This window comes from Syngnathus typhle, linkage group LG8 (assembly GCF_033458585.1).
Source record: "Syngnathus typhle isolate RoL2023-S1 ecotype Sweden linkage group LG8, RoL_Styp_1.0, whole genome shotgun sequence".
NCBI classification, from domain to species: domain Eukaryota; kingdom Metazoa; phylum Chordata; class Actinopteri; order Syngnathiformes; family Syngnathidae; genus Syngnathus; species Syngnathus typhle.
Window position 1 is genome coordinate 15232480 of NC_083745.1, and position 11706 is coordinate 15244185.

The window sequence follows — 11706 nt, forward strand, 5'->3', positions numbered from 1 at the left end:
TCTAGAGCATTTTCTATTCGGGCTCCAGAGCTTTGGAATGCCCTACCAATGGATATCAGGACTGCTGCCTCAGTAGAAACATTTAAGACACGTTTAAAGACACATTTCTATGACATGGCCTTTAACTAACCTGTAGTGGCCGATTCGGCTGGAGTTTGTTTTCTCTCCCTCTACACCCCCTCCCTCCCCCCTCCCCGGCCGGGGAGGTGGTTAGGTGGCACCCATGCTGACAGCGGCTATCTGGATTCTCGTGGGCCAATTCAGGATGGGGGAACTGCAGCTCAACCTCCTCGAAGACACTGCCAGGACAATTGAGGGCTCCTTCGGCAGCCCTCTGCTCTGACATGGACATCCACTTTTTATTTCATTGATTTTCATGTTGTATCATTTGTGCCCTCTCTGCATCCATTTCAACCTGGTGATCCTGAAAGGGGGATCCTTCCATCTGTGGTCCCTTCTCAAGGTTTCTCATTTTCCCCCGGTAGGGTTTTTCTGAGTTTTTCCTTGCACTTTTGGGAGCTTAAGATCAGCTTTGAGAATAATTGTCAATTTCTGTCTATGTGAAGCCCTTTGAGACTGCTTGTGATTTAAGGCTATACAAATAAACTTGACTTGACTTGACAAGACCAGCGACGAGATGGTCTCGGTTACCAAGAGAACCAAGAAGGAACTTGCCGCGCACTGGTCTGGCGCTGATGAGGAGGAGAGCGAGTTACCCCGGGAGGATTGCGGCCAGTATCCCGATGGGTTGGAGGATGTCAGGTTTATTTCGATGACTGAATAACTATTAAGAGAAGAGCAACAGCAAACAAACCACAAGTGAGACAGAATATTAAGTCTTTTCTCACGAGGAGTGCAGTACAGATAGCTTACAACAATCTCTACACACACTAAATCTCTGTATGCACTCCCGCTCTTTTTATTTGGATTTGCCCTACCCACAATTTGTGAGACAAGCCCCTAAAGGACGGAGGGGGAAAGCATGTGGGCTTTGCCTCGTAAGGAAAAATCACTAGGTGTTTACATACTAATAAAAACATCTGGGAAGAGGAGTTTGAGTGGACTGGATATAGAAGAGAAAACCTTTGACCTCTAGTTAAAACATAGCAAGGGGAGTTTTACGACATCGTGTAGGATGCAACAAGCTAAGTTATTTATTACTGGTTATATACATTCCAACCTAATCCTACGATCAAGATAGTTAGGAAACCCTGACTTTAATGGTCACTTGGAGGTTCATCTGGGGTGCAGGACAGCAATGAGGCATGTTGTCTAACAAAGTGGTCTTTGTTAGAAAGGAACTGTCCTTCTGTGGTACATCATAAAAACAGCAAGGCCAAACAGCAAGCATATATTGCAGTAATATCAAAGTCAAAGTCAAAGTCAGCTTTATTGTCAATCTCTCCACATGTCACAACACACAAAGAGACCGAAATTACGTTTTTCTCTATCCCACGGTGACGAGACACATAACACGATAGACATACATGTACGCGACACAATATAAAAACAAGAAGGCAAAAATTCAAACAATCAATAGTAAGAGTGATGAATAAATAATAAATAAACAGATAACACAATAAATAACGGAGCCAGCAAGCATAGCGCAAAAGTAAAAAACATCATAAACAAAAAGGCACAAACAATAAATAAGAGTAATAACAAATAATAAATAATAAGAGCCAGTGTGCATTCAGACAGTTCAGATAGTAAAAGTACAGGACGCTACGCAGAACGGGGGAGCGAGTTCAGGATCCTAACAGCCTGGAGTATGAAGCTGTTTGAGAGTCTGGAGGTGCGGGAGCGCAGGCTTCTGTACCTCTTCCCAGAGGGCAGAAGCTCGAACAAAGAGTGAGCGGGGTGACTCGCATCACTCACAATCGTGGTCGCCTTGCGGGTGAGATGGGAGGTGTAAATGTCCTTCAAGGAGGGGAGCGAAGCACCAGCAATCTTACCAGCAGTGTTCACTATGCGCTGCAGGGCCTTCAAGTTGTAGTCAGTGCAGCCGCCACCCCAAACAGCAATACAGCTGGAGAGGACGCTCTCAATGGTGCCGCGGTAAAATGCAGTCATGACGGCCGGAGGAGCGCTATATTGCGGTAAAGCATTGATTAGAGAACGCATGCTAACATATATATACATTTTTCTAACAGAGGACATGCTGAAGGGTGAGTTGCACGCAGCTATCTCAAGTCTTCATGCTTCTTGCGCAATGAATTTGGCCTTCTCATCTTCTCGTTTTGCCATAACTTGTCTTCACCTTGACCTGCTTTTGGCAGCATTTCCTTTCTTTTCTTTCTCTCACCGAGGTCCACTTGGTGTCCTTCCACATCACATTTACAATTGTCTCGGCTGCTTTGCCAACGGTTGGCTGGAGCACAACATTTTATGTGATTTTCAATCTTTTCTTGTGAAGAAGCTAAGTGTTTTTTTTTTTAAGCTGACGCCACGGCCGAACATCTATATCTGGCTGTCGTTTGTCCGCAGCCTTTAACGTGTCCTGGGGAAGAAGACTGTGCTGGAGAAAGTCGGGGGGGTGATGGACATCCTGAAGAAAGAAGGCCCGCGACGGGACCCACTGCAGAACCTGGCTGGCGTCATCTTCATCCGCTGGCTGCTGCGGGAGAAGAACTCGTCCAGAAGCGACTCTGTCCCGAGCGTCCAGTGAGGCTGGCCTTCGCAAGCCTCCTGAGTTGACATTTGCCTCTTGTTGACTTGGCAGTGTGTCTTCTTGGCATAGAGACAAAGTTGTGAAGCTGCTGGTAGAGCTGCTTGGCTCGCCATGTCCAAACCTGGTCGGCTGCACACTGAGGCTGGCGCATTCGCTCATGCGCCGACACGAGTGGAGGGTTACCTTTGCCACCAAGGGTGGCGTCAAAGCCGTCCTGACGTGCATGCAGGAGATAGCCGACATGCCTCATGTGCAGCAGCTGGTGCTGGTGGTCAGGAACTGCACACACGCACGCACAGTCCCCACCAAGAGTTTGTTGCTTTTGACGCCCACGTTCTCAGACGCTGAAAGTCCTGATGGGGGCCATGTGGCAGCGAGGTTCCCATGCTCTCTGAGGCAGGCGCTCAGATGATGCTGGAGCTCTTCGCCAGCCTCGGCTCGGCCACGCCCGAAGGCTCCAAAGGCCCGCTGGCTGCCATACCTGCCGCCCTTGACCTCATGCTGCGGACGCCAGAGTAAGGGCTCGCGGCTGTCTTGCGCGTCCGGCTTTGGCGTCGGGTTAAGGAGGTTCCGGCGTCGGTTCTCCGCAGCTGCGCAATGGCTGTGCGCGATGGCCTGACGCTCGTGGTGATGCTGGTCTCCGACCACTAGAGCTTGGCCTCGCAGCTGGTGTCCTGTGGCATCACGGCCGTCCTGGAGAAGTGTCTGGCGCTGTCCCAGGACGAGACCATGCTGGCCATCGTTGCCCTCAACCACATCTTGATGGCGCAGAAGCTGGAGAACAAAGGTGAACACATCGCTCCAAAATGTGCCTTTGCACCTCCTCGAGGTCCGCCGAAAAAGCCTTTGTAGCGATTGGAGATGAAGAACGTAACTTTTTGACAGTTTGGCATTGAAGCGCTCGCTTGAAGGCCAGTCTTGCTCTAAGCCTGTTATCCGCGGCCATCTTGGAAATGACGTTCAGTGAACGCAGAGCCGTGGTTTTGCATGGGGTCTGTGCCACACCGGGAGGGAGGCCCCTCCCTAGTTCAGCTTGCCTGAAGCTTCTTGAGTGTGACCAAGGTGTTTGTGGCATGGGGGACGAAACACATCCAAAACTGCATCAATGGAAGAAAGCCTCAAGCGCTGAACAGGAGGACAAGCTTTTTGGAAAGAAACCTTCATACAAGTATGGCAACTACAATTTTGGTTGGATTTAAGTGGTCTCCTGACTGTGCTTGATACTAAAGAAAGCAGTACATTGCAGAGGCCTTGCCTCATTGGGTGGCTTTTAGCAAAAAAGATGGCAGCGCCGAATCGCGTTTGCTCTATCCTCCATGCCCCACTTTGCTCGTCCTGCCCTGAAGCCACCCTCTCTGCCCCTCTGCGAGCCCCTCAGATCCTCCAGAGCAGTTGCAGCTGAAGGACATCCAGCTGCAGAAATTGCCGATGAGTCTGAAGGGGATGACGGCTACTGCCAAAGAAGTCATCCACATGCTGAAGCAGCTGCTGTGCCAGTCGGCGTCTCTGCCCGAGGGCCTGCGTAGCCAGGTAGACGATGGAAGACGGGCTTTTGTTGCAACCAGCAGCTTTGGAAACTTTATGTCCACAGGTATCTCAGAGTCGGGACGTGTTTCAGGACCTCCTGCGTCTGATGAAGCCGCTGAGAGCGGACCGGAACGTCCAGCTGTCCATTTTTAGGTGACGCCACGCACCTCGCGTTTGTACCGCGCCTCGGGCTGACCACCCACTCTGGGCCCCGCCAGGACCTCAACAAGTCTCTGTACAGCTACCAGGAGGACGCGCTGCCCTGGCATGACAGCATCAAACCCTGCCTGGCATCTTTGAGCGCCTTTGTCACGGACAAAGAGGTGGGTAGGGAAGGCCGCAGCTGCGGATGCTGAACGAGAGGCGCACCTGAAGCTGTACGTGTGTCCTTCTAGGTTGTTCAGCAGCTGCTGCTCTTCCTCCACCGCCTGACCCGCGTCAACATAGACTATGCTGTGGTCATGTGCCGGCATGGCACCAAAGAGCTTTTGAACAAGGCCCAGGACAAACAGGACGGCGCCCTCAACGCCGCAGCCGGCTTTCCGCTCGGCCAATAGTGAGCTTGCCCTTGTGCCATCAGATGACGTTAGATCAGATTGAGGAGCATCGGCGCAGCCGCGAGCCCATCAACGTTCCCTTCTTTGATGTCTTGCTTCGGAATCTCTGCCAAGGTCAGAACCGCAAACGTCATTGACCTCCTTTTGGTCTCACTCCATCACTGATAAAATAACAGCACTTAGCTTTTCTTGGGGGCGCAGGCAAACGTGAATTGCCCCAAATGAAGCATTGTGTTGATGGATGCTTCGTGTTCCTTCCATCAGTTTTTCATCATCCCAAACGCTTGGCCAATACAACTTAAGTACAACATCTTCATGCACAGAGGTGTCGTCATCAGGTCAGCGGAACTCCCTCTGTTTATTTTGGGTTTGTTTTTTTGTCAACAAAGTCAAAGTCCGCTTTATTGTCAATCTTTTCACATGCCAAGACACACAAAGAAATCGAAATTACGTTTTCACCATCCCACGGTGACAAGACATAGTACACGACATACATACAAGCAAACAACACAAAATAAAACCAAGAAGGCACAACCAATGAATAATAAGAGTGATGAATAAATAAACAAATAACACAATAAATAAATAAATAAATAAATAAATAAATAAATAAATAAATAAATAAATAAATAAATAAATAAATAAATAAATAAATAAATAAATAAATAAATAAATAAATAAATAAATAAAGTTTTTTTCCGTGTATAGTGCGCCCCCATGTATAATACGCACCCTAAAAATGGCATGCTGATGCTGGAAAAAAGCCTGTACCCATGTATAATACGCACCCAGTTTTTATGAATTTTTTTTTTTTTTTTTTTTTTTTAAGTCCCAATGATCGTCACACAGGCAGGGAGGCAATGGGTCCCATTTTTATAGTCTTTGGTATGGTCTTAACTAGGCTGGATGTAATTTTTTTTGTTGGCGTTGATTTCTCCGACTGCCCGTAAACGCACCACCGCGCTCCGTGCGCGCATGTAAAAAGGCGTGCGGACGTGAAAAAGGCGGCTCTGTATGGGAGAGACGTTGAAGAGGAATAAAAACACCCTTGGAAACCAAAACTTGGCCCTCGTCGTGACTCGGAGCCGCAACAAATGTTTCGGATTTGTGTAGGGTACATTGTGACAGCAAACGAGCAGGTGATCGAGCAAGCGTCTGATACGAGAGCATTGCGGTCGTATGGAGCGTGTTTGAAGTGAACAGCAGAGACGAAAGGAACAAGGCAAAGTGTGAAATAAAATATTACCTGTAATACGCATTTTGTTATTTGCTGATTGAAACTGCAAATTAAACTGTGAATTGAAACTAATAGGTGGAGAACTGAACTCTCGCTCTTTATGTAGCTGACGTGTCTTGCGCATCCGTTCTGCGCATCTGTAATGGCGGCCTCCGTATGACGTCCGGTCCGCGATGGAGATTAAAAAACAAACAATATTTGACAATAACACACCATCAAGGATTGCACCATCGCATCAAACGATGTGTCGTCAATTATGAATTTTACTAAGTGTGTTGGGCAGGATGGCTGAATGCGATGCGCGATTGACAACAAACAAGAAGAAAGGTGATTTCAAGTTTTATTTCGAGGGAGATTTGTCATGTCTTGTTCCCAGTTTTGCTATGTGTCTAGGTTGCCATAGTTTCTGTTCGCGTCGCCCTTCTCTTCCTGTGTCACCTCAATCGATGTAACGTGTTTTGTATTTAAGTCCTGTCTGCCCCTCGCTCACCGTCGGATCATTGCATGTGTTACTGTCATGATGTCTGTTTGGTTTCTGTTCCTGTCTTTGGTAATGTCACCCTGTCTTTTTGTTCCACGACTTTGTCGGTCAGTCCTGTTGTTGATTTTGTTGTACCATGACTTTCTTTAAAAAAAAAAAAAAAAAAAGAAAAAATTAAAGGACAATAAATTAGTTAAATTTTGCGCACTATACACGGAAAAAAACAGTAAGAGGAGCAAAACAGAGCAAGTGTGCATACAGCAGACAGTCGGAATATAGCGCAAAGGTACAGGACGCTAACCAGAAGGGGGGAGAGAGTTCAGGAGCCTAACAGCCTGGAGTATGAAGCTGTTGGCGAGTCTGGTGGTGCGGGAGCGCAGGCTCCTGTACCTCTTCCCAGAGGGCAGAAGATCGAACAAAGAGGGAGCGGGGTGAAATGCGTGTGTTCGCATCTTTGTACAGGTAGCTGGCCATCCTGGTTGCCAACGAGGACTCCAGCTACATGCCGGCCAAGATCCTGGTACTGGGCGGAGACAACCAAGGAAACATTAGTACTGAACTCAACATGGTGACCGACATCTTTCTCTCAGACAATAGTCATTTCTTTTGCCCCAACCTCCTTCACTTTGAACTTTGTGTAGGTGAATGTGACGACGTCAGCCACTCGGATTGTTCTGCTAGAAAATATGACCAGATGCTGGTCCATCGTTCAGGGCCGCATCAAGAGATGCCAGCAGGTCAGACTTGTTGTCGCTCACATAGCTTGGTACCTTTTGAGGAGAACTGTCAAATGCTTTAAAAATGCTTTCTCTCTGTGTCACTCTCTCTCTGGCATGCACACTCTCGCACTCTCTCACTGTCTCTCTCTCTGGCACTCTGTGTGTCTCTCTGTCTCTGGTACAATCTCTCTCTGGCAATGTCTCTCTCGCTGGCACTCTCTCTGGCACTCTCCGTCTGTGTGTGTGTCTCTCTGTCTGTGTGTCTGCCTGTCTCTGTGTATTTCTCTTTCGCTCTCTCTCGCCGCCACGTCACACACGCCTGTTGCAGGATGAACAGCGCCTTCAGGCACGAGCAGATGTTTGCTGAGCGCTTCCTGCCGGATGCCGAAGCCGCCGAAGCCTTGGGCCGAACCTCCTGGGAGGCGCTGGTCACGCCGATCGTCCGCGCCATCACATTGTCAGGTTTGAGCCCACCTTTCTTACGCGGTCCCTCAGAAGAGAGACCAATGTTGGGTTGCGTTTCCTCCCCAGAACAAGGCGGCCCCAGCCCGCTGTCCTGGCTGCTCGACGAGTACCTGGCCAAGTCGGACTCGGCCCCCTACCGCTGCAAATTCAGGGCGGCCATCTTTAACTCCTGCGTCCGACGCCTGACTCATCTCCTGGTGCACGCCGACACTCGCCCAGAGCGCCCGGGCCTTCCCGCCAAGTCTCGTGAGTCCTGCAAGACGAAAGGCATCCGATTTGAGCAAGCGCGCAGGCACGCACACACAGGCAAACAAGCCAAGTGGACTTTTGTTTTGCTTGGATGTGCTAGCGCTCTACCTCCTCACTTTGCTTTCCACGCCCGACGTCCATCAGCTCATTCCAATTGGCTGTTTCTGTTTGGAAATGCTTCCTCCAGAAGACAAAGAAGCCCAGAACAAAGAAAGCGCAGCGGCTCCAATGAGGAGCCGGACATCCGCGTCCTGCTTCTGTCTCCTCGCTGCTGGACTGTCTCGCCCCTCTGCTTCATGGACAAGCCGTCGCGCCACTTGCCGGACCGCCTGAGCTTATACCTTGCTCAATTTGCACACTTCTAGTGCCACTGTCAGTCAGCAGCTTGAATCTCTTTGCAAAGCCGTCTGGTTCCTCGCAACTGCTATGACCGATATTTGGGTGGGTGGGATTGAAGCAAGCAAGGTTGAATTATTGGTGGCTGCTTTGTCAGTGTTCTCATGTCATGCGCTCAACGCTTTTGTGGGCCATATGACGGTGTGCGCGTTCCTTTAGGCCAGTCTGTGTCTTTCGGGAGTCGGGGTATACCTGGGGGTCTACAGTGGACGTGGCTCGGGCACGCCGATGTGCAGTTTGGCTGTTTGACGCTTCACGTTTCCACGCTCCAGATGTTCATCCTTCTGCAATTTAACACGCAGCAGGTAACACGCACACGCAGCAGGTAACACGCACACGCACGCACACACAGGTACTGAGTGTAACAGGTGCTGCTCTGCAGGAAGTGGGTGTGGCCCCGTTGCTGAATGGGCCTGGCCTTTCAAAGGAGCTAGTGCTTAACGCTCTGCAGCCTCTGATTGATGATGAAGGGCCGCTCAACTGCAGCCATCCGCTAGACCCTTGCCAAGGTCTCTTACACTCACACACACACGTGCGCTGAAGGCGGGCAATGCGATCTGGGCCTGGACCACGCGACAGGCAGACGCGGCTCTGACTTGCGCTGTGCTTCCAGGCATGCTGCAGCCCAAGTGGCAGGCAGCGCCTGGCCCATACAAATGCGTGGAGCTTCAGCCACCACAGACCTACTTGAATGTGGACAAAGATGCCACCCCCGCCCTGGAGACCAAACGGAACTTCATCTACTGCCTCATTGTCAACATCCTCAAGCAAGAGAAGATGTATATCGACAACCTGGTATTCAAGGTCGCGCACTACTTCTCAGCCGGCCTGCCTGCTTGCCAGCCACTCTCACACGTCTCGTGCGCGCCGCAGGTTCTCCAGTACCTCAGCGCTGGCGTGGAGCAGAACCTGGTGACAAACTTTAACTGTCCCATACCCGACGGCCGGGGCCAGGCCACATCCCGCTTCTTCCTCTCCATCGTCACAGACAAGGACACCGTCGCCAAGGTGCCTGCATTTTGTAAGGAGCACGCGTTATCAAGAGCAGTGGTCCCCAACCTTTTTTGCGCCACGGACCAGTTACGTGTCAGAAATATTTTTGCAGACCGCCCTTTATATAAATAAATAATAAATTTATATAAATAAATAATACATTTATAATAAAAATATAATTACGATGAAATAAAATGATACGACTGGCATAAAAACAAGTATAAACGACATAAAAATAAAACTCACCATTTCGTTGAATTAGTGGGAGCACTGAGCTTGTTTCTCAGAAACGAGCCGGTCCCATCTAGGCGTAATCGGAGACAATGACACCCGAAGTTGTTAAGGTTTGTCTTTTAATGCAGGATGCTTGGTCTCCATGTGCCGAAGCAGTTTTGAAGGCTTCATTGCCCTCGTTAGCTAGCTTGTTGCCACATATTATGCAGAGAGGGCTTGGCGCGTCAGAGTCACCTGTGGCAATAAATCCATACAAAGTAGGACTCCAGGAATTTTCTTTGAAATGCAGCATTCCTTCTCTTAGAAGTCGTAGCCTCTTCTTCTTCCGTCTCCTCATTGGGCTTTCCCTTTCCAAAGAAGCTTTCCAAACATCTCTGTTTCTTGCTCATACTTGCTTGCTTCGCGGGCTCAACTGAGGTGACGTGCCATGTGACCGAGACGAGTGTCTTGACCTGAACGTACTGATGTAATTGGGAGAGAATCGGCAATATTTTTTTTATATTTTGCAAAATAAATTCTTACTCGTTTTTGCTAGCTTTGTGGGCTCGACTGGGGAAACATGTCACGTGATCGGGACAAGCATCTTGACCTGAATTAATTGATGGTCGATAAAAAAAAAAAAAAAAAATTCTGTGCGGCTTGGCGGCCCGGTACCAATTGACCCGCGGCCCGGTGTTCGGGGACCCCTGGTCATGAGGACATTTAGCACGTCGCCTATAAAAGGTGTTCCACACTGTCTGCTTGTGTCACACATTTGTCTTTTTGCTTTCTTTTGCTGGTTGCCTTTAGTCAAAGTCAAAGTCTGCTTTATTGTCAATCGCTTCACATGCCAAGACACACAAAGAAACCGAAATTACGTTTCCACTATCCCAGGGTGACAAGACATAGTACACGACCTACATACAAGCAAACAACACAAAATAAAAACAAGAAGGCACAAACAATGATGCGAGTCACCCCGCTCACTCTTTGTTCGAGCTTCTGCCCTCTGGGAAGAGGTACAGAAGCCTGCGCTCCCGCACCTCCAGACTCTCAAACAGCTTCATACTCCAGGCTGTTAGGATCCTGAACTCGCTCCCCCGTTCTGCGTAGCGTCCTGTACTTTTACTGTCTGAACTGTCTGAATGCACACTGGCTCTTATTATTTATTATTTGTTATTACTCTTATTTATTGTTTGTGCCTTTTTGTTTATGATGTTTTTTTACTTTTGCGCTATGCTTGCTGGCTCCGTTATTTATTGTGTTATCTGTTTATTTATTATTTATTCATCACTCTTACTATTGATTGTTTGAATTTTTGCCTTCTTGTTTTTATATTGTGTCGCGTACATGTATGTCTATCGTGTTATGTGTCTCGTCACCGTGGGATAGAGAAAAACGTAATTTCGGTCTCTTTGTGTGTTGTGACATGTGGAGAGATTGACAATAAAGCTGACTTTGACTTTGAGAATAAGAGTGATGAATAAATAATAAACAATAACACAATAATGTATTGTGATCTTTACTTACTAAAGATACTAAATGAGAAGACGCGTCTGCGAGGCTTTGTGGAGTCCTGCTCCAACCTGACATGGTGCACCAACCCGCAGGGCTGCGATCAGATCCTGTGCAAAGAGAACATGGGCAGCATGAGCAAGTGCGGAGGTCGGTGCGCTTGACGGAAGGCTGGCTGGATCGCTGTCTGTCTGAGTGACCTACAATCACGCCTTCCCCGCAGGCACACTGCCCGGCCAGCTGCAGTCACATGTCTCAGTGGATAGACGATGGCGGCTTCTACGAAAGCATGAGCGCAGACGCTCAGAGCAAACACTTGGCCAGGCTCATCTCCAAACGCTGCCCCAACTGCCAGGCACAGATCGAGAAGAATGAGGGCTGCCTCCAGTGCGTGAGTCGGGCAGCCGTCCCCCGCCTCGCCACTTAGCATGCGCTGACGTGCCGCTGCGGTGTGTCTTCAGTATGACCTGTGCCAAGTGTAACCACGGCTTCTGCTGCATGGCGCTGCCTCAAAGCATGGAACCCCATGCACAAGGACTACTACAACTGCGCCGCCATGGTGGGTCACCTAAACTCGCCGGCAACACATCCCTGCCAATATATCTTTGTCAAATTTCAGAATCAATAAAGTGCTTACACCTCTGGCCACTCGTATTCATTTCTCTGTGACACATGCGCGTTCA

General features: G+C 49.0%; 1 protein-coding gene across 1 annotated transcript; it reads left to right on the forward strand.

Moving 5' to 3' along the window:
* Positions 1-637: 637 nt before the first annotated feature.
* LOC133158397 (cullin-9) lies at positions 638-11665 on the forward strand. The gene is given in 25 exon segments (XM_061285620.1): positions 638-747; positions 2497-2664; positions 2741-3032; positions 3034-3035; positions 3037-3186; positions 3262-3458; positions 4050-4201; positions 4263-4349; positions 4417-4521; positions 4594-4720; positions 4723-4869; positions 4932-4956; positions 5079-5093; positions 6936-7041; positions 7115-7459; positions 7462-7654; positions 7724-8270; positions 8385-8607; positions 8685-8811; positions 8916-9106; positions 9176-9310; positions 11044-11173; positions 11227-11410; positions 11485-11518; positions 11520-11665. Coding segments are annotated over 25 exon segments (3924 nt in total). The 3' UTR covers positions 11652-11665.
* The last annotated feature ends 41 nt before the right edge of the window (positions 11666-11706 follow it).